We start from the raw sequence: 23010 nt of genomic DNA on the forward strand, positions 1-23010 counted from the left end.
TCTAATTTCAACCCCAGACCTATTAAACCGTTCATTATGGAGGGAGTGAATCTTAAGAATCCTACATTAACTAAGATTGGAACGACAAATTTCAAAAAGAACGAAAAATTCTTTCATCCCAATCCCCCCACTCTGAATTAATCATGCAAGATTAATGCAGGATTCTTTTTAAGAGAAAACTGATTGTTATTCCACAATATTATGATCTTCAAACATTAAAAAAGAATATTTTGTCCAAATACACTATTTCTGAGATGAGATAGAGAGTCCATTGTATAGTTATTATACAGGCTAATTAGTGCATTCCCATTGATTTCAAAGCCCCGAAGGGGCTAGATACGGAACTCCTGGATGGGAAATTATCTTAAATTTTTTCCCCATCCTAACACACGTGACCCGTATGGTTTTCACACAATTTAGTGCGGGGCAAACTTAAGGCTTCACTTTTTGTTGCTTGAGAATAGTTGAAGATTCATTTCAAACTCAATGTGCATTTCGGGTGTTGGTGTCTCGGGAAGGAAATCAAATTAGATCTTGAACTTAGTTAACCAGATAGGCGGTGCAGGTGGAAATATGTATTAGAATAAGGTCTTAATGCCTGAAATAAATTTGGAAATTGAGTTAGTATAAATCATGTCCAATATTCCAAAACCCCTACTTGAAATTAAATACAAAATTTCAACGTACGTAAACAAGGAATTACTGTCACGTTCACACGAACCCATTTATCGTGTACCATGATAGGATCGGTTAAGTTCCTTTCTGCATAAGGCCACGGATTTTCCAACTCTTCTTCAAGGCAATGTGATATGTCATTCGAGTCTTCCCACTCCGGCTCAATGGCAACGATTTCGACATCCACGCCAGTGATGTTGTCACGCTCCGTTGTGATAATCGTACTGCTGAGTGTATCGCCGAAACACAATCTATGCCGGTATTCTTCAAAGATCATACAAGCGGATCCATTTGTCACCCAAGGGCCCCAATCTTCCCATCCTTTAAATGTAAGAAAGGAAATCAAAGAGTTCAGAAATTTACTGTATGTGATAACTTTTAGTGAGTGACAATGACCTGATAAATTATAATTCGAGCTTTGAGCATCCAAAGTCTCCAAAAATCTCAAAACACACTTTCATAGCGAAATGACGTTATACAAGGGCTATCCTGCTATCACTTCAGTGCAACGACATCTTTTTGTCAATATATATTTTGATGCATGTAAAATACAAAATATAAATATTTTACCCAATCAGATTGAAGATATTTTTCATATACGTCGTGTTTAGCATCATCACATGTGTGATGACGTCATCAACTTAAATTCTTTTTCTATTATTTTCCATCATGGTAGAGAACATTTGTACGTAGTTTCATGTAGTTTTAAAGTGTCAACTGTAATAATAGAGTTAAAGCGCTCTTAAATATTTTTACTTGGAAACTGTTATTTTCAAGGAAAACTACTTACGGTAACAAGGCTTAAATGAATTATAACATGCTTTGGTGTCATTAATTTCCCAAGTGTAATTCAGTTGGAGACACACTTCATCAGGTTGAATGAATCCATCAATGGTACAATTACGGCGGCGGGTGACGTTAGCCTCGTGCCCACATCCGTCAGCCTCGCTACAATTGCCCCATGATGTCCATTCAGTGTAATCTAAAGCGATAGAGAATTATGTTCTACACAACCTGCCAGAAATATTTCTGCAAATTTTCTGCTACAAGGTAACAAGAAAAAAGCAAAAATGTAAAGAAAGTATTGGGCTTTTCCAGAAAAAATTTGAATATGGGGCGGGGTGGAGGATATAACGTTTTTTCTAAACAGAGCAAATTTGCCCCCAAAACAAGGCAAATTTTGCAGATTTTTTACTACACCCGGACAAAATATCCAATATATCCTCCACCACCCCATGGGGAGCCATGTACAAAAATTTTCTGGAAGAGCCCAATATTTCAGCAATTAATTCTACAATGTATGTATGTATGTATGTATGTATGTATGTATGTATGTATGTATGTATGTATGTATGTATGTATGTATGTATGTATGTATGTATGTATGTAATAGTTTATTTCAAGTTGACGAACAGGTAGCAACAAAGGCTAATAAAAGTCAACGCTACTTTACAATTTGTAAGGTGATTACAAAAAGGCGACACCGTCAATATAGGTCCGGCAGTTTCTACACGGGCATGATGTAGGCCTCCACTGCTTAATCTTTTCCTTAAAAATACTAAGATCGACTATATATCTATACTCATCCGGAATTAATTCCCAAACTTCTGGCCCTAAAAATGAAAGTGACTCTGAACCGTGAAAAACAGAGTTTATTTCTCTTGATCTGAAAAAAGGCGTTTTGCGATTTACTTTGATATTTTCATCATGTTTGAAAATTTCTTTAGTTAGATCTGATATGTTATTTTTACATTTGAAAAGTTCTATTGCTAACAACTGAAGATTTTTATGGTGGAATTTGATGGCACCGTCTTTCTCTAAAAGCTGCTCAAAAGTAGATGTATGATCAGAATACACTATCCTCAAACATCTTTCGTGGAGGGGATTTATTTTTTGATCTCGCCTGCGAACATGAAACATCCAGACAAGCGAACAATAATTGAATTGACTTCGAAAGAAGGCATTCATGAGCCTTTGCTTTTTCTTTTGATTCATGTACGGTGCTACCCTCGCAAGTGCACTGATTTTCTGGCTAGCTTTCTTATAAATCGTGTTAATATGTGGCTCAAAAGTCAGACAGTTGTCAAAAATCCTAGGATCTTGCCTGAGTTGCTACAATAAAAGTCAAATTTTCTAGGGGCTTTGCCTTCTTACTACCAGCACCAGGACTCTGCCCTCAACTCGGGGTTAACTGTGTCCCTAGACCTCCCAGCTACTTTTTTCAAAAATACAGCTTTATAATATACATTATGGGAAGAAATTTTCGTGGAAATTTCTGCCAAATTTAACTTCGCGGTTTTTCGACGAATCCTCGAAACACGTTTCAGGATTTAAAAAATTCACCACTAAATTTGGTCTTTATAGGGCAAAATAGGTTATATTATAAACTAAAAACTCTCAACCTAGATGATGCTACTCTCAACCGCGAAATTTCTTCCCGAGAAAATTGCTCCCCTTGAGGTATTCTAAAACCCAATCTTTTGATAAAAAAAGGTGATAGCTTAAAATCCTCAATGCTCAAGCATCCACTCAAGACCGAGATTCATTCAATTAAGTCTTCTTGGTGAGTGAAGTGTAACACCTTGTCGATTTTCGGTAAAAAAGAAGATAAACGAGTGTTGGACGCAAATTCGATCTTTCCGGCTAATAGACGTCGAAAATCGATTCCAATCATTCGGAAAAGTCGCTAATTGGAATAGACGTAGAAAAAGCCGTCTCTGTATGGGACAAGCTGGAGTTTCTACAAGCTCTCATGTGATTTGGTTGGTCGTTAAGTTAATTTCATTACTTTTTCTAAAGAACGCATCATCTCTATTACTTCAAATGACCAATTAGTGAAGTATCTTATAAAAACTCCAGCTCATCGCCTCTGTATAGGATCAGTGACCTTGATAAAATTCTTTAGTAAGTAGGGAAAAAATAAAGGGGCTAAATTAAAATTGGGAAGACGTTCCCTTATTCTAAGTTATCATTAAAGATAAAACAAGAAGGGGAACCCAAACTTTGAGAGGCCAACTATATTTTCCATTCAAGATGCGCGTCATCGGTGAAACAAAAAAGGTCAGAACTGACAGAACAAGGGGGCAAGGCTCCAACTTACTCCAAGATTAATCGCAAAGAAAATCTTATAGTGAGTGAAACCATAGCGTTTATCCCCCCTTCAAATTATTAAATAGCGAGTATGTATCGGGGGAATTCGAGGACAACAGTGAGTGAAGTCGATGCATAACAAAGTCGATAGTTGACGTGCAGCACTATAATAGCCTTTGCTCACCTGAACAAAGACGGTGTTTTGGTGTTTTTACCGTCGTCTAGTTCCACTTTGTTTTGCGTCAACATTATTTTCACCACTTTCTCGATTTATCTCAAATACATAAACTCGCTAGCTAATCTCATTGGTTGAAACGCACATTACACCAGTTTCCATGGTGGATGATAACTTACTATAACATGGCATGCCGGTGAAACCCTTGTCATTTTCTTCTTGAGGCATTCGTCCATAGCAGTTATTGATGTGGACTTGAGTTGGGTCTTGTCCATCATTTGATTGCATGCAATTCCACCATTTTTTACGTGTTGAGTTTCCACAATTCTTTTCCCAAGGCCCGTATGCTGCCTCGTAGTATGGAGCGTCTAAAACAAAGGAAAGAAGAACGTTAATAGCGAATCAAATCTAGGCTCAGATATGGCAAAAAAAATTCAAGCATATAATAAGCATTACCTTGAACCTACAAAAAATGTATTTTCCTGATTTTGGCTGTTAGATGTTAGATGGGATTTTACGAATTTTCAGAATCCCCCTAAAATTTTGCTTGGGATATAATAATCCTTATAAGCCTTTTTCCGACCAGCCATTGACCCAAGCATCTCCGAGCCTGTTTTCGGATTTTTTATACTTACTCTTAGGTTCCAAATAAACGCCCCTTCCCCGCTCGTTAATTTTTCGAAAATTTTTAGCTTTCAAAGAGAAGGGCCCTTATTTTGCTCTAAATAGCTTGATTTTAGCCTATATTTACCTCATTTTTTAGGTTTTTGTAATTACAATTTCCAACCCCCGGCAATTAGGCCCCCCCGTTTATTTGGAACCTAAGAGTATATAAAAATATGTAGACCAGCTGAGACTCTAGAAGACAACTCATCGAAAATCAATTCTCCAAAAGCGCTTTAGAAGAAAGAGAATGGACATGATCGATTAGTGATGACCGAGTCGCAAACTGTTATCAAAGAGACGATCCAACCTTTGTATGTACACATGCCGTAGAGGGTCTGTTGTCATTGTCTTTTCTCATTTGAGATTTTTCAAACCGACCGCTCCAATGGAATGATGAAGAGAGAGGGGAGACAATGAGAGAAGTGTTGCTATTTATAAATCATACTTCACCGCAGAGGTCTCCGTACGGGAATTTTTTTATCAAACAGACAATGCGCATAGAGTGTACTAAGAAGCAATAAACGTGAGGTAACACTCAAGTACATAGTAATCCGACCTAGTTACAAGTGTAATAGAACATTTCACGGTCGAAATGAATCACGTTAACAGGACTGTAACGCTCTCATAGTGTGCAAGGGGGTTCCAGGTCCCACCTAACCCTAAAATTCCCACCCTCAATCCAGACTCTCAGATTCCAGCTAAAAATGCTATCCCCACGAAAAATTATACTAATTCAAGGAACGAAACAAAAATTCTTAAAGTATAATAATAAAAAGGATTAAATTATAATTAAATTGAAAATAAATCCATGTGGGAAATTTTCAACCCAAAACACCAAAACCCTTCTCCACTATTCTAGGGCACTATGGTTCTGATAGTATAGCAGAATATTCAGTTGACTCTCACTAATTTAAACGAGAGGAATGTTATTTGTTCGAAGTACTGAGATATTTGAATTATAGAAAGTGTTTCAAGAAGGTTTCTCCTTGACGGGGACATAAAACAAGTTCGAGTTATGGAAAGATTCGAATAATAAAAGTTCGAATAAGCGAGAGTTTAATGTGGATAATATCTACCCATGTACGTACACACCTATAATCTGTACGTCTGCACATTTAAACACAGAACTTTATACTTAAAAAAATAAAAAAGTTAGGAAGCACAAAATAAGTTAATGACATTGAATACCTTTCTAACTAAAGTATTTTGTCAAATTGCTCAAAGAAACTCACCGCAAGCGAAAACTTTAATGCCATCGACACCTACATTCCCTTCAAGTTCAAAGCCAACTTTCCCCTCGGCAGCAAAAACAGGTAAGGATAGAGGTGTAATTGTTTTTCCCGTTTGCTGAAATGTGAAGAAAATAATTATTTACGGTTTGGAAGATGAGCTTTTTCATGAAACGTGTTATGTTATTATGTGAGTGTAAAATTATATTTTGTTAACCGGTTACTTTTTCGAAGCCGGCTACACACGCAATGCAATTGGTTCTTTTCACATGACGTCGGGCCTACACTGCACAAACTTGACTTTTTAGGAAAATTCATCGTGACGTCAGTTTTTTCAAAGGAAAATGAAGACTGCGTTGACATCATTTCTCTCATTTTTTTATTTTTGACGTCATAAATTAAAACAATTTTTGATCTTTTTGCCTTGTTTCTCGCTTTTTTTCGCTATTGTTTTTGCATAAAGCGCAAAAAATCAATCGAAGCTGAAGGAAACGGTTAACCAAGTACAATAATGACCGGTTTTTTTGGGCTGTACTGTGAAATATTGCCCGAGGTCAAGTAACGACCGAGCTTGCGAGGTTGTTGCGTTGACCGAGGTGTAACTCTCGCAAGCCGGTCATTATTGTTTTAATGATAACTGTTAAGGCCATGGCAAACCGGTCGTCCAACATGCCACTTTCGAACGCTGGATGATAATTGGACCGGTTTGTGTCAATATAAAATTTTCAAAAAAAATAATTTTTTGGTTTTTCATCCAACATTTTTTCAAATGTTGGACGGGTTAAATTTTGTATGGATTTATTTTCGTGATTTTCGTGAATTTATACTTTTTTCGCAAAAGTTTGTCCTCGCGAAAAATTCAAATCAGACTTTTGGCCATAACAACAATAAGTGTTTCAGGCCGGGCCGAGTGCAGTGCAAAATACTATTGTAAATTACTTTTTTGTTGAATGTATTTTCATAACACATATGAAAGCTTTTTTTAGAAGAATAAAAGAAAATTCAGCCCGTGAATTTTCGAACAATTTAATGTTATATTGTAAAAGTTATGATGAATTCGGTTACTCTTTAGTCAGGTTATATTCTCCAATCTTTAAAAAGATCTTACGTGGCCGGAGTCTCTAGAATTAGGCTAAGAATCCTTAGCGGTGCTCCTTCCATTGGTATATTGGCTCAACTGACACTTAAAATATTTCTAGATGTTAGATAGCCGAAAGTTAAAAGTAAGAACTTCTTTAGGACTTTTTAATTCTTTGATAATCTTTTATCTATGTATAACATTTTTAAAGAATCAGGAAGGTACCTTATCAGCCAAAACTTAGTCGGCCTTAATTATTAGTCGGCCCTAATTTTAGTCACCTCGTCAAGATTTAGTCACTAAGGGCCGACTAATAACTAAGTTTTGGCCATTTCTAAATTTTTAGTCGGCCCTAATCTTAGTCACCAAGCCAAAATTTAGTCACTTAGGGCCGACTAAATTTTGGCCGTTAAGGTAAATCCAATGGGAAAGCAACGTGACTTTTAATATTTGAAAATGTGGAAATCATGTCAGAGCCATTAAAGAAACGCAGTTTCCACATGGTATTCAAAAATAATTCCTGCTTAGAGGTGGATGGACTTTAGGCAGACAAGGCACAAAAATAATTGCAATTCGCCGGTCTAAAGATTCGTTTCGCTGCCTCAAGTACATATTCACGCTAAATAGACTTGGCTTGCTGAGAATCCGCCGGCCTAGAATCTAGAAATTTCCGGTGTTAATTTTTCATTCACCAGCCTATCAAAAAAAACCAAAAAAAACCTTGGTTAAGATAATCATTAAACTTAACTTACGTTTCCAAGTATATACTCGCCATACCCGTTCTTCTTATATGCATAGAGTTCTGCCTTTGTGACTGGCCCAGTTATTACGGCTTGGGTGATAATCTTCAGATTCCCGTCCACTAACGTTGTCTAAAAAATTTTAAAACTGTACTGATAGAGTGCTCGCTACACCAAGTACAGTTGAATTTCCAAGGGACCAATAATATTCTTTGAATAAGTAATAGTTAAATGTCTGATAACTGGTTTATGGGTGACCCAAAAAATGCACTTTTTGTGTTAGAGGACACTTTTGTAGCAAAGTGACGTTAGATTGCTTCTACCGCTACAATGCAACAACATCTTTTCGTCAATTTATATTTTTACATGTAAAATACAAGATATATTGTACTCTTTTCAACCAATCAGATTGCAGATATTTTTTAAGAGAAATATTCGACAGAGACTATTTTATACTACGTTCTAGCTGAGAGACCAATATTTTAGTTCGAATTAGAGAGGGTTAACTGTAGTTCCAAATGTAGTCCCATTAAAAAAAACCATACAGGGGGGTGGACTAACCTTTTCAAGTCAAAAAAGAATTAATGTGTGATACCACCCCCTGGAAAATGGCAAAATTTGCAAAAATACCCCTGGAAAAATTCTAACAAACTTAGAGTTATTACTTAGAGTTATAACTAAGTTATTAAAAAGACCCCTCGTTTGTAAATTTTTCGATTTTCTGAACCTTATTAGGACACTCCCGGTCCATTATTATTAAGTTTTAAAACGTATGTGAGTTGCTTAGGCGAAAATAAAAAAATGTAGTGTTTCCGGAATGCGGGTCAAGGAAAAAGGCTCTCATGCAGCCGGCCGGAAAATATTATTTTTTGCTATTTTTGATAACTTAAGATCATTGAAATAAAACTTTAAAGATAACTTTTATGTACAAACAGTATGAAGTAAGCCCTGAATACTAATGTATCAACTACTAACGAAGTCTGCAGCCGGTTCAGAAAATTATTTTTTTTCACCCGGCCGGTTTACGGAAACACCACATTTTTTTATTTTCTCGTCTCTGAAGAAACATGTTCTGTACCCAAGTGATTGTTGTCGTCACGGTATTGAGCATCTCATGAGAAGCGCAGGCTGAAATATAAAAATAACACATTTTACAGTATAATAATCTTTATCCTCAAAGATTTTGTTTATAAATATAAGAGTGATATCGTTTGCTTACCAATTTTAGTTAACAAGCTTTTTGATATTGAATTAACACGGATGCGGAGCAAGATTGGTGAGAAAGAGGAAGGGAAAACAATCTTTTTTGTTTATTCAGCACAACATAACAATACGAAGACACTGTCCTGATATGAAGTATGTGTCTGATGTAAAACGGGAACACTTATGTAAAAGTAAAACCTTTAAATTTTCAGATACATACCTTTTAACACAAAATTAACTATTCATGTTATTAACGCGAATTGACCCAGGACGTGTTAAATATAACAGTCTAACTAAACTTAAAGATGATTTTCAAAAACCCGCCCTTCAAGTAAATAAATTGGCGCACTCTTTCTACCCGCGTTAAATACTTGAGTAGTTGTAAAAGTGTAATAGGGTATTACGCGCTCCTTTTAAGAAATTTTCCTCACAGATTAGCGTTATCCCATTAAATTTCGCACAGCTATTATTGATTTAGGTTGGTATGGGATCAATAGATTAAAACTGGTGTTTTTTATGAAGAAAAATAACTCGGAAAGCTAAAGGAAGCAAAAATTCCCGAGTTAAAAATTCAAAAATAACTCGGAAAGCTAAAGGAAGCAAAAATTCCCGAGTTAAAAAATCAAAAATAACTCGGAAAGTTAAAGGAAGCAAAAATACCCGAGTTAAAAAATGGAAAATAACTCGGAAACTTAAAGGAAGCAAAAATTCCCGAGTTAAAAAATGGAAAATAACTCGGAAAGTTAAAGGGAGCAAAATAAACCGAGTTATGAAATGAAAAATGACGTCAATAAATTCCAAAAATGACGTCATAGCTCGGGATAACTCGGTTTTTTTTTAACTCGGTTTTTTTAACTCGGAAAAAATAACTCGGGAATTCCGGGCCTCCTTCTTTAAGGGCTCTGGTCATAGTGAAAAATCAATTTCAGAATTTGAAGATAAACCTTGTTTTCGCCTCTTTGTACTTTGACATGTTTAAGAACAAACTGCTTTTGAAAAAATAAATTTAAGTAATTACATCATGAGTAATTAAGGAAGAAGTGTGGCATGGACCTTAATAAAACGTCATAACGACGCTATTCATATACTTTTCACAAAAAAAGCCTAATCTCCTTGGGGAAATCATTAGTGGAGAAAATTGCCAAAAATGAGGTTCTTCCACAAAAATTTTCCGAAATTATATATTTAGATACTAAATAGAACACGTTTTTTTTTTAATAAGGAACCTTAACTTTGCTCTGAGCCTGGAGTTCCTTATTTTTACAGAGAATTTCAGTCTCAAAGTTCCTTATTGAGTTCCTTACTACATAGGAAATTTTGAACTTTTTGCCCCTTGAAAGATCAAAATTTGGTCAAATTAGTCCCAATAAGGTACATTATTTTCAAATCCACTTATTCTCAGCCTGAGCAGTTCCTTAACAATTCCTTATTTTTTGAACCATTTTCAGCCTCGAGCTCCTTATAAACGTGTTCCTTATAAAAAAAACGTGTACATCGCCTGAACCAAAAGAAATTACAAAATGTTTGATTTTTACCGAGATTAGGGCTTTGAAATGTGAAATACTCTTCTTCGAATAAAACTCTTCGTTTTCTTCTTCATTTAATTTCTTCATTTAAATTTTTCGATTTTTATAATAGCAGTAATCATAAATCTTCATAGCAGTCTTACCATAAATAAAGAATAAAGGCTCTGGGCGTTTATTCGAAGTAATACGGTATATAAATAGTAGTGTTATGGAAGGTCTGTAGTAATTTTAGATCTTCATAACAGTCTTACCATGTCTGAAAGCCTTTCGAACAAGAAAACTCAATCTTAACCCTCCACACGCCGTCTTCATCTTTGAAAATACCTTCAATCGCTGTAATTTCACATGGGTCGATAAACTCAAACTTATTTAGAAGAACTTTTTAATAACTTACAAGTCATGCACGGTTTGAAACATTCCACAGTTTTGGCAGGTGGTTGACCACAGTAGTGTTGACCATGTAGCTCTTCATACTCTACAACTTCACCTCCTGTGTATCTTTGGAAAAATAACGAAAGACAGAATTCAAAGCAGGCGATCAATGAACTCCAGACAACAAGTTGGCCCAGAACCATGGCGTTCTAAATCTACAGGCCTAGCAAACGTGAATTGACGTCAAAATCTAAGGGGCCTATTTTTGAAGTCGTTGCCCAGAACTCAATCAGTGCTGAAACTGCCACAAGCAGGCGAACTTTATTGGACTTTGCAAAACTTTCAGACGGAAATGCTACTTTTTAGGCAACTTCCGTGAAACGAAAATCCATCTAAGATTAAAAAAAAAACTATGAATAATGTCTTTTTTTTAATTTAGTGCTTTATCACGGAAATTCTTTTTCTTTCCAGATCTTCTAATGTAAATTTTAGACCCACGAGGACCAGAAATCACTCCCAACAAGCTGAAATTTCGAAAAAAATGAGGGTATTTTACCCGATAGGGGTAAGCAAAACTTAGGGAGACGTACTTTGAATAACCAAAAAAATCGAATATCCTTGAGTCTGCTTATATTTCCTATTTGTGTAGATCTAAAGAAGTTTGTATTGATGATAGACCCCCTTTAGATGGGCAACTTTCTGTCCTGCCTATTCCAATTGTTTGGGTAGCCAAGTGACGTCAAAAAATATAATATTTAGAGCCCGAAAACCTGGGTTCCAAACATTCGAAAAGTGGAATAAAGGTTATTGCGTAGATTGACGTCTAGTTTAAACTACCTTAAGGGAACTAATAAAAGGTGGCCACGCTTATTTTAGATAAAAAATTTTTGGTCAAAAACATCCTTTTTTCCAGGTCTTTTCAGCTGGAAAATGTACCTTTTTCCAGCCTTCGCCCAAAAATCTGTACTTTTTTTCAGCTATAAGCGAGTGCAAAATTATTACTAACGGATAACCCTCAAAACCTACAAAAAATAGAGGTACCCTCCATCTGAAAATGTAGGTGGAATTTTAGGCTGAAACTTTTTGTGTTGAAAGTACGCTGTCTGTGGCTCCTACAAAATGGTTTTTCTCTGCAATAACTTTTTATAAAATAGTCCTTTTGGTCTCCAATTTTGAGCAGTGATTCACTGCAAAGGAACTAATGTTGCAATTAGATTATTGGGACCTAAATATTTTCAAAACTGTACGCTAAAATCAAAATACACCTTAAAACCTAAATTAGAACATTGAGGGCCTTAAGATTTGTTTGAGGTTTAAACCATGAAGAAGAAAATTATTTTTTTCATAGCTACTATAAGAGTATAGGTACCAAAAAGTATAATGTATAAAGTATAATGAAGTATAAATTCAATAGTGTAATTTCTAGGTCCAAAAAAATTAATTTTTTGAAGAGATTCTTGATAAAATTTACATAACACAATGCGATAATTGAAATTCTCGAAATTAAGTATTTTATGAAAGTACATTTATAAAAGGTTGTAAGAAAATGAACTAAACAATATTAAATTAAGTTTGGTGGCCAAGAGAGCCCATAGTGCATCTTTGTAGGTTTTAAGGGGTATCCACTGGTACTTCTAGGTTTACAAAAGACATATCTTTCGAATCGATCATAGAGATCTATGCTTTAACAAAAGAACGTCTGATGGACTAAACTGAAAATGGCTAGCTACTCACTTGCATTGAGTGGGTTTATAAGACACAGTGCCATGACCACAGTCTGACGGAGCTGGTGATGTGACATCAGCGAGCGAATGCCATTCTGCCGCGTTGTACTGCTCGAAATCAACGCATTGTGAATTACTCAATTGTTCTTCCATCTCCCATTCATACATATCTGACCAAGAAAAATTGTCGAATTTTTATATATACTCTTGGGTAAAATAGCCGTCCCCCCCTCCCGCTAGTGAATTTTTCGAAAATTTTCCGCCCAGGACATATTTATTTCAATAATTGTAAAAAATTACAATAATAATAATAATTGGCGTCATCCGCAAAATCTACGAAATTTAACCCCGCAAAATTTTATCCCGTCCCGTAGATCCTTCTTTTTCTGCAGGAAAAGCTTAGACACAGAAAACGGGCCTAATTAACCATTCATACACATATTAACCCTACACCTTAAGGAGATTGTTTTTTAGTTTACCCTGGGTTGAATGACGTCAAATATTTCCATCTGTGATTGTATTGGGCATTGGCTTGGAAAATATTGAGCATTATTGCTTTGAAACATTCAAGACATTTGGCATCATCCCACCTTAATGAAATTGAACCCAGTGCATGGAAAATACCGTAAGTTGGTCTAATGTCGACATCCCTCTTCCATTTTCGACATCCTTCTTTAGAGATAATTATAACAGGAAGGTCAGAATCACTGATGGACTCCTAAACTGATTGCTAGGCAATGAAAATGAGGTTCAATCATCGAATCCGACCTTCCCTTTATTCCTATCTCTATAGAAGGGTGACGAAATGAGAAGAGGGATGTCGACATTAGAAAAATTTACAGGTAAACATTACTTTACCTAGACATTTACACTTGGCGATCTCCATGAATTGTCCAGGGCATTGTTTAGCATCGATTATAACCATGCCACTTTCGCCGATTTTTGTGTTTTTGCAGTCTCGTGTGCGATACCAAGTCGCATTGTCTGCCAGACAGTCACCTGAACATGGTGTCCAGATAGACCAATTTTCCCAGTTGCCCCAATCTATTAAACAAAATTGTAATTGATATCATGGTCAAAGCAAGGTTTTATATCTGAAACAGAAAATTGATTTTAGACAGTAAATTTGCAAATATTCTTGAAATTTCGGTCAATTATGCAAGCCTTTTTAAATACTTTGCTAATACAAAAAGCCGGAAGAACTTTTATAACTACAAAAAAAGTTGTAGACGAACCATTAAAAAAGAATGAAGAAATTTTTATACCCTTTGATTTGAATCTGGTCAGTTTGAATGTAAATTCAGTACTAGCTGGGATGGTAGTAGTGATTACAATTTTTATAGCAGAACAATAAGACGTGTGACCTTGGATTTCGTACCCTCCATTTGCGTAAACAGCAGATCCCTGAAACGAACAAATGAGGAAGAGAGTGATCTAAAGCTAACTAACAATCACTAAGAAAACTTTACGACTTTTATCAACCGTTACGTCAGATCGCGCCAATGGAATTGCTTCATTTTTCTTTTGACCAATAGCGTGGAAGCTTTGCCAAATAAAGTGCGAGTGGAGACCGGCCTCTAGAGTGGATTGGTCTCCCATGACAATGGGACTGGTTTGAGAGTTCCCTAATTCAACATGTTACCAATGTTACCAATTATATCACCAAGATAACAAAATGTCTGAGCAACTTCAAGATTAGAACTATCTATAGCTAATACAGTAGGATGAGGTACGGCAACATGATTTAAACAGGCTGGACATGGGATAATTCAAGTCTTCTTTTAGACGACCTTTTATCCTAAAGCACCGAACACCAAACATAATACTTTTGGCGGAAAACGAGCTCACAAGTTTCACTTTGAGCAAGCTGTAGGTTTTTTTAAAAACGGAAATTATTCTGTCCATAAACGCGAAATTATATCTAGTTTGTAGACTTGTAGAGCCCTTATTAGTTATTGAGTCCATAATCGCACGTTGGGTTATTCTTTCTCATTTGGCACGCCCTCAAAGAGAGCAATTAATCGTTAATTGCATCCTGTAGAGAGCAATTAATCGTTAATCACACTCTTCAATGCAGCGCCAATGTTTACAAAATTGATTTTAATGCTTTTTCTTACATTTTTTTTGCATCGAACGTCTTATCACATTCGAAATTTATTGTGTGAGAAAGAAAATCTATAAACAACAATAAAAGAAAGACACAGAGAGAAGGTGAAAGCCATTGCGCGATTACCTCGTAATCACATAATAACTCGTAGGACATGTACATGATTTTTTTGTTTCGAATTTTCCTCGTCCTTTCGGAATCAGAAAATTAATAACAAAAATCACTCGTGCAATTATATTCGAATTGCACTCGTTATCATGTGATTACATATACTAATCAATCGATCTAAAAAAAATATTTGTATTGAGTGTTAATTCAAAAAGATTGTGAAGAGCTATTAATGATTATTGCTTCAGCTTTCTCGGTCAGTGCAAGATGTTTAGTCTAGACGTGTGCCCTCAGGAGTGCGCGTCCTCGCACCAAAGGGTAGATAGAATCTATCATCTCGACCACGATGTCAGTATAAGAAAGAGGGTTAAGATTATGTCATGTTAATCCGAATGTTTTCTACCCAATATATCACTTACAACCAATCAACTGTCAGAAACATCAGAAGACATTGTGGAGATGTATATCCTGAGACCACGTTCACACGCTTCGAAACGAATTAAGCCATTATATTGGTTGAATTTGTTCAAAACAAAGTCGATAGTTGATTTACAGCTTTCTTTGCTCACTTAAACAGACGACAGTATTTTGGTGTTTTTACTGTAGTCGAGCAAAGTGGACAGCGATTTTGGAAACATGTCAACTTTACTTGATACTGTCTTCTTCGATTTATCTCTAATACATAAAATCGCTAATAACTTGCCGAGAAATGAACAGGAAATGGTTCGAATTTTAATATGTTTATCATTGTAGAGATGCATATCCTGAGATAACGTTCACACGCTACGGTCTTATTTTTCCCTCCGAAACGAAATGATGCCATTCTATTGGTTGAATTCAAGACTTTCGTCTCTTCTAACCAATAAAATTGCTTCATTACTTCGTTTTGAAGCAACAATAACTTACCAATAAATTCCATGTTAATCCGGTATCATTCGAACAGAAGAGTTCGTGAGACTGAGCATTATTCAAGAGATCAGCTTGGTCTGTCCCAACATCGCCCGCGAGTCCTTCAAAGAAAATGGCTTTTGAAAATTTGATCTGAAAAGGAATAAAATGATTTATAAGTTTGAGCTTAAGTTATAGTAAGTAAGTTTGCGACCGCAGTCGAGGGCGACCCGAAGGCTCCCTTTTCGTATAGCTGTCTACCCTACTGGATTTCTCCAGTTACCCTTGATCCTTCTCTTTAGTTGCTGAGCATCAAGCAGAGAGGCACCAAGTACCATTTTGGGAATCTTTGGTATGACCCGGCTGGGGATTGAACCCACAACCTTGCGCACCGTAGCTGGATGCTCTACCTTCATACTACGGTCGCTGAAGTTATACATGTTATACAGTAGGAGTTATATGAAAATGCGGTAAACTCCTCCTAGTTTCGTACACACGTTTTTACTTTTTAGCTTAAAATCTCGCTGGAAAGACTCACTTTTTATTTCTATTTTTTTTGCTTGGCCATGAAGCCCAATCCGATTCCTACGAGTTAGACCAAAAATGATTATTTCTACAGAGCCCATGTCTGATAAATACGACATTGAAATTTAAAGGTTAAGCAATTTTAGCTGGGTTTTATGTCATGTTTCACAATAAAGTCATAAAACCTGATCCTGGACAACCTATGACCCCAAAATTTTGCACAAATATTCTTAATAAGATTTTGTTAAAAGTCAGAAAGTTTCAAGTCGTTTAAAATATTATTCTTTGAGATATACACAAAAGAATTCCAGCGTGGTAGATTCTACACCCCCCCTGGGGCTAATAGGGTTAAGTCGGCCTATGGAATAGTTTTTTCATTATTTTGACTGATAGTGTTGAATCAGGTCTTCGACCGCTAAATCAGGTCTGCGACCGTTGACGGAAAAAAAATCTGCTGTATCAAAACAACAAGTGAGACTTTTATGGACCTACCTAGTTGTGCATTTAACACATATATAATTGATATCTACGTGAGCGTGACCATTAAACAATCATTCAGAACACAAATAGTGACGATCTATTAAAATTAGTCGTTTCTTTCTTATAGAAAAAACGTTTAGAAGCCAAAATTTCATGCTCTTGAAATATTCTTTCATATTCAAGTTACTCTAGGGGCTGAGTTAGGTCTCGTGTGCACATCGGCGTATGGTCATTTTTTCTTTTGATCATGAAAGTATAGTCCTTGAAGAGTCAGAAAACGTGGGTGGCGTTATTTGGATCAGGCACAAATTTCCATAATGGCGAATTTTAGATTTTCAACCCTTTTTAGCCCTCTTGCTTTTTTTAACTTTAAACATAGACATATTATATACCAATCGATCACAAATTTTATGCTGATTAAGAAAAATGTCCGAACCATGGTCTGAAAATTTCGTTATCTGGAGATATGAAGCACTTTCGATTTTGATTTTTTGAAATGACTACTTTTGGTTCCAAATTTGCGTGGCTGTAACATTTGATTGGCTTACTTGATTTATTTGAAATTTTCGGAGGGTCTTGCCTACCGTTCAAATAATGAAATTCAGGAAAATTTATTTTTCTACATGAATTTCGAAATCCATAATGGCGGATTCATAACTTTCTTTCGTCACATGGGCTCTTAGGCTCTGCTAGCCTATGAAAAATATTTTTTGAGCTTAAAACCCTGCATACTATATACCAATCGATCAGATCAATCAATTTTATGCTGATTAAGAAAAAGGTCAGAACCATGGTCTGAGAATTTTGCTATCTCGAGCTATGAAGTACTTTCATTTTCAAAACTTAGAAAACGTAAGTACTTCGTATCTCTTGATAACGAAATTTAATGGAATTAAGGTAGAAAGAGTGAAACTTTGAAATGCACCACACACTCTTTAGGCATTCCTGTCTATTTTGAATCTCTATTTGGGGAACTTCCCTAAAACGCGCAAAAACTACGCCCTCTATAGACATACCACTTATTCAGCATTGTTCATATTCATGTAAGCTTGCATTCGTTTTTGATTTAGGGTCGTTAAAGTCATTTCCCAAATTTCTAGAACACTCCAAAGTTGAAAAATGAGTTTTGAATCCAGAAATGGGGAATTTCCCTAAAACACGAAAAAACTACGCCCTTTTGAAGTTTCTTAATTGGTGGGCATTGTTTCTGTACCTGTCAGCTTGCATCCGTTTTTGGTCTGGAGTCAATTGAGTAATTTCCCAAGCCTGGAAAGTTTTAAAGTTCGCCTGCTGAAAATGGTTTAAATGATGAAAATCAAAACATGCAAAAACTACGCCCTCTCTAGGCATGCCACTTATTTAGCATTGTTTATATTCATGTAAGCTTGCATCTGTTTTTGGTTTGGGGTGTTTAAAGTCATTTTCCAATTTTCTAGAACACTCCAAAGTTTAGAAATTAGCTATTTTGAATCCCGAAATGGGGAATTTCCCTAAAACATGAAAAAACCACGCCCTTTTGAAGTTTCTTAATTGGTGGGCATTGTTTCTATACCTGTCAGCTTGCATCCGTTTTTGGTTTGGAGTCAATTGAGTAATTTCCCAAGCCTGGAAAGTTTTAAAGTTCGCCTGCTGAAAATGGTTTAAATGATGAAAATCAAAACACGCAAAAACTACGCCCTCTCTAGGCATGCCACTTATTTAGCATTGCTTATATTCATGTAAGCTTGCATCTGTTTTTGGTTTGGGGTGTTTAAAGTCATTTTCCAATTTTCTAGAACACTCCAAAGTTTAGAAATTAGCTATTTTGAATCCCGAAATGGGGAATTTCCCTAAAACATGAAAAAACCACGCCCTTTTGAAGTTTCTTAATTGGTGGGCATTGTTTCTATACCTGTCAGCTTGCATCCGTTTTTGGTTTGGAGTCAATTGAGTAATTTCCCAAGCCTGGAGAGCATTTCAAAGTTCCACTGTTGAAAAATTGCTGAATATCGAAATAGGAGATTTCCCTAAATAACGAAATAACGACGCCCTTTTTTGGAATTTTTTTCCCAATTCTTAATCCTTATAATAAAGTCTCTCATCCGTTTTTTTTATTTGAAGTCAATAGCATTAGTCGCAGTAAATTTTATTGACGTTTTTCGAATCCCGATTTTGAATCCCGAATACCGACTACCGAACTCCAGCGAATCTACCATTTGGCTAAAAACATTGATGTATGCTTATTAATAGTGATTCTTATAGATAAACATGCGTTTTTGAGCCAACAAAACCTTTTTGAAAAAAATCTGCTGGAGCCATCTTTTACCTATGATGGTACCCAACTTTCATGCAAAAACTCAATGATCCAATTTTTTTACAAAGTCCAAAAAACCCGTTTTTTGGCCCAAATTTACCCAAAAATTTATTTCGAAAATCGGGCTCCGTCACATTTGAGGGTTTATAGTTATGCATCTTTGTGCAAAAAATCATAAAGAATCAAAGAGCCAATCTCGAGAAAAACTAATACCTAAGTAATTGATAATGTGCTTATAAATAAATATCGAATTTGTCTAGTTTTTCTATAAAAACACGCCAAGCAACCAAAATGTCATGTCTAAACACACACATTCTTCTGAAGTAAGCCCTCATGAGCAAATAAAACATCTATCTCATAAAAAAATTGAGTAATTTAACTAAGAACATTGATGTATGTTTAATAATAGTGATTCTTATAGATAAATATGCGTTTTTTGAGCCAACAAAATTTTTTTTAAAAAATCTGCTTGAGCCATCTTTTACCTATGATAGTACCCTACTTTCATGTAAAAATTCAGAAAAAGTTAATGATCCAATTTTTCACAAAGTCCAAAAAACCCGTTTTTTAGCCGTTTTTTGGCCCAAATTTGCCCAAAAATTTTTTTTTTCGAAAATCGGGCTCCGTCACTTTTGAGGGTTTATAGTTACACATCTTTGTGCAAAAAATCAGAAAAAACTAATGAGCCAATCACGAGGAAAGCTAATAACGAACGAACGAACGGACGAACGAACGGACAAAGGTTAATTTATAGGACCTCCACCCCACTGGGGAAGGTCCAAAAATCAAAGATGGCAGAATATACGGGCCTTTAATCGTACCTGGAGTTCGATGTACTCTTGAGAGGGCGACTCGGCCTTGACTGCATTAACACCAGCATAATCATTCTGGTAACTCGGGAACCACATCATATTTAGGTAAAGAGGAGCAGATTCATTGTAGTGAGTATCAGTAAATTCTTGAACTGTTAGGTCATCTAGATTGTGTGTTTGTACACTACCATAATCAGCTTGATCTAAAAGAAATCAGTTCGTTGTCTTTACTGGTTAAGTCGATGGTGAAAGCAGACAGGTACTCTCGGGTGCTTGGTAGCCGGGGGGCCGCTAATTAATTAATCGAAAATTTTCCACCGAAGACATTCTTATTTCAGCCCCCCCCGCTTATTAACTTTTGAGATTTTTTCCTACCCCCCCTGCGCTTATTCCAAACCCCCTGGCTATAAGGTACCCGATAGTAGTACGGTGTTTATCTAAAAGGGGCGTATGTTGAATATTTCTCGTCAGAGGGCGTTCATTTGAGAAGGCGTTTGAAAGAAGGTGGCGTTGATTTGAAATATTGCAGTACTCTTTTATTACCACTATATGAAAACCAAATCGCAAGGGGATTTTCTCTAATGCTTACGTTTTTTCTACAGCGTAACAAGAAAGAGTAGATAGTTAACTCTCCCAAATACGATCTTCAAGGGACAAAACATTTTCTTTCAATTAGAGCGAGAAAGATTCAAATTACAGGGGGTAATTTAAACCACTTTAAGGGGACCAATATTTTAGTTCGAATTACAGAAAAATTCGAATAATAGAGAGAGTTGATTGTATTTCTAAGAGAATGAACTATAATAGTATACCACTGCATTCGATGTAGCAACTTTTGATATGATATCCTGCCGGTGGACAAAAATCATTTTGCGGTGCTAACGAGTAATTTCCCATCACGCACTCCGTTTGTCCATACACTTGGAAACCGTTCCCGCAAGTCGGGATCGTACTCACTGTCAAGTGATCGATTTGTTGACGTTCGGGGTAGTATAATTCGCACCCGCTTTTCTGTTCCCAAAAGTAATCGCTGTATCGGTATTCCTCTAAACAAGTAAATTAAAGCAAAAAGTCACAGAAAGCTTTTGAAATCATGAGATTCGGGGTAGCAGACAGTCACAGTAAGTTTTTGAAATCACGAAATTCGGGGTAGTATAATTCGCACCCGCTTTGCTGTTCCCAAAAGTATCACTGTAACGGTATTCCTCTGAACAAGTAAATTAAAGCAAAAAGTTACTCAAGCAGAGAGGCATCAAATACCATTTTGGGAATCTTTGGTATGACCCGGTTGGGGATCAAACCCAAAACCTTGCGCACCGTAGCTGGATGCTCTACTCACGCTACGGTCGCTGTGGTACTGAAAGGCTTCAAGGAAATAGACGGACCTGGACAAAAAACTTCGCATGACTGTATATGGTAGATTTCTTCACCACACCAATACGCATCAACATCTTGTTCTTCCAGGCCACCTGATGCAGATTGTTTGCAGTTTGTCGCTTTGCGGTATTTAGTAGCGTTGATACCACAGATCTCATCGTCATCAATCATTTCACATGGTCCCCATGGTGCCCAATCAGCCCAATCTAAAGTGTAATAATAATGGGACAATTATCACCGGTAATGTTTAATGAGAAATGTGATCTCAAGGGGATCATTTTTAACAAATAGAATCCCTGCAAACAAATATCGAAAATCCATCACTTTTCAAATTCAATCCCTGCTAAAAATACAATATAAAAGCACCACTTCATTTATTTTATCTTATTAATTCCAACTTCTACACTCTCCCAGTCAAATTCACCTCATTTTGTCCAAGCTACCCCTTTCATTTGAAAGTTTCTCAACCCCCCTCCTTCACAGGGGGTGCACACCATTTCCAGTCCTTTAATAAAAGCACCGCCCTTTAAAATGAAGCGCTTTTTAGAATTGATGCATAGGCTTATCGACTACAATTTTACGTTTCGATTAACATTTTTCTAACTTGTAAATTGGTTCATGCTATCAAAATTTGTGTTCTTCGTTTAAATATACAAAATCATGAAAAAATATTTGGGGAAAGGGGATTTCCCTGTGAAATTATAAACACGACAAATGATTTTTAAGCGCGTTAAACTACAGTTGAGAAATAGAGTTTTAACTATGAGACTTTTAAGACTCACAACCTCAGGAGTTAAAAGCTCAAATTTGCTCCAATAAAGGCTTGCAATATAGCCTAGAAGCCACCCAACCCCCTTCGAAATCGAAATATTCAATGTAAAAAAGTGGAAGTGCTAAAATAGCAATTCTCGCCCGAACTTCAAATTCTAGTCACAGCTATTATAGAAATTTTTCGAGAGAGATTGTTTCGATTGTTTCGAATTTTTTTACAGACTACATTCTATACAGCTTTTTAAACAATTTGGAAACTTAAATGGAATTATTTGCCCTGACACTCAATACTGTGAGTTTAAAAACACACTTTCAGTCTAATTCACCCAAATTCTTTGAATTAAGTCTTACAATTTTGAGTCCTGAGTTTGCTGAAGTTTGTAATTATTAATTCCGGTCACGAAATCATATTCATTTTTACACAGTTAGAGATCAGATCCGAGTCAACCCAGGGCGAACAGGGGAAATCCCATAAATTTTAGTTTGAGAGCTCCTTTATTTCAAGTCAAATTTGATGCCTAGAGTATATCTATTGATATTTTTTAGATTTCTGAATCTAAAATTTTCCTGTAAGTGAAAATTACAATATTTTCAGCGCTGATTCGCCATTTTTCCAGTACCCAAATAGGTTACCAAATTTGGGTGCCAAATTGGGTAACTAACGTTTTCAACTGACCCTGATCATAATGGTAATTTTCTCCCCTTCTAAAGACCAACACACATAAGATTTTTAAAATTCATCGATAGCCTTTCGGCGCTTATTTGAGGAAATACGTAGTCTACGCCTTTCAAAACTATTTCAGTCAATGTCGTTATTTAATGAAGTTAATAGTAGGCTACGTCGTATCTTCCTTCGTTTCGAGAGTTGAACTCCTACTCTTTGGAATATGAGCACTGCTCTTGTTTTGAATATTGAAATTCTCCAGATAAATCGCATGTGAACTGAGGTTTTAATGAAACAATAGAGAGTTTCGAAACCTAAGCCAATCAGCTGTGTTTTAAACATTCTTTTATTTGAAATCTCTATTGATAAACATCTTTTGTGAAAGTTGTCTAATATGTTTAAACCTATTATTAATCAATTCCCGGTGGCGGCCACTAGCCTATAGCAGTGCCTATAGACCAAGAGTAAGGTCTAAAAGTCTGGAGCTGTTTTCCGATATCAATACCA

At 36.1% G+C, this 23010-nt stretch overlaps 1 protein-coding gene across 1 annotated transcript in view; it reads right to left on the reverse strand.

The window, feature by feature from the left end:
- LOC136802504 (uncharacterized) overlaps positions 1-23010 on the reverse strand; it is a 44566-nt gene that overhangs the window by 16142 nt on the left and 5414 nt on the right. Inside the window, exons 5-18 of the mRNA XM_067059235.1 lie at positions 21077-21274; positions 20504-20737; positions 19701-19894; positions 15600-15734; positions 13744-13882; positions 13337-13522; positions 12489-12648; positions 10777-10880; positions 8732-8781; positions 7666-7785; positions 5839-5953; positions 4120-4308; positions 1466-1657; positions 688-996 (exon numbers count right to left, since the gene is read on the reverse strand). Coding sequence (XP_066915336.1) covers positions 688-996; positions 1466-1657; positions 4120-4308; positions 5839-5953; positions 7666-7785; positions 8732-8781; positions 10777-10880; positions 12489-12648; positions 13337-13522; positions 13744-13882; positions 15600-15734; positions 19701-19894; positions 20504-20737; positions 21077-21274 — 2325 coding nt within the window. The remainder of the gene's footprint in view (positions 1-687; positions 997-1465; positions 1658-4119; positions 4309-5838; positions 5954-7665; positions 7786-8731; positions 8782-10776; positions 10881-12488; positions 12649-13336; positions 13523-13743; positions 13883-15599; positions 15735-19700; positions 19895-20503; positions 20738-21076; positions 21275-23010) is intronic.

The sequence above is a fragment of the Clytia hemisphaerica genome, unplaced genomic scaffold, assembly GCF_902728285.1.
Source record: "Clytia hemisphaerica strain Z4C2 unplaced genomic scaffold, Clytia hemisphaerica genome assembly, whole genome shotgun sequence".
Classification (NCBI taxonomy): domain Eukaryota; kingdom Metazoa; phylum Cnidaria; class Hydrozoa; order Leptothecata; family Clytiidae; genus Clytia; species Clytia hemisphaerica.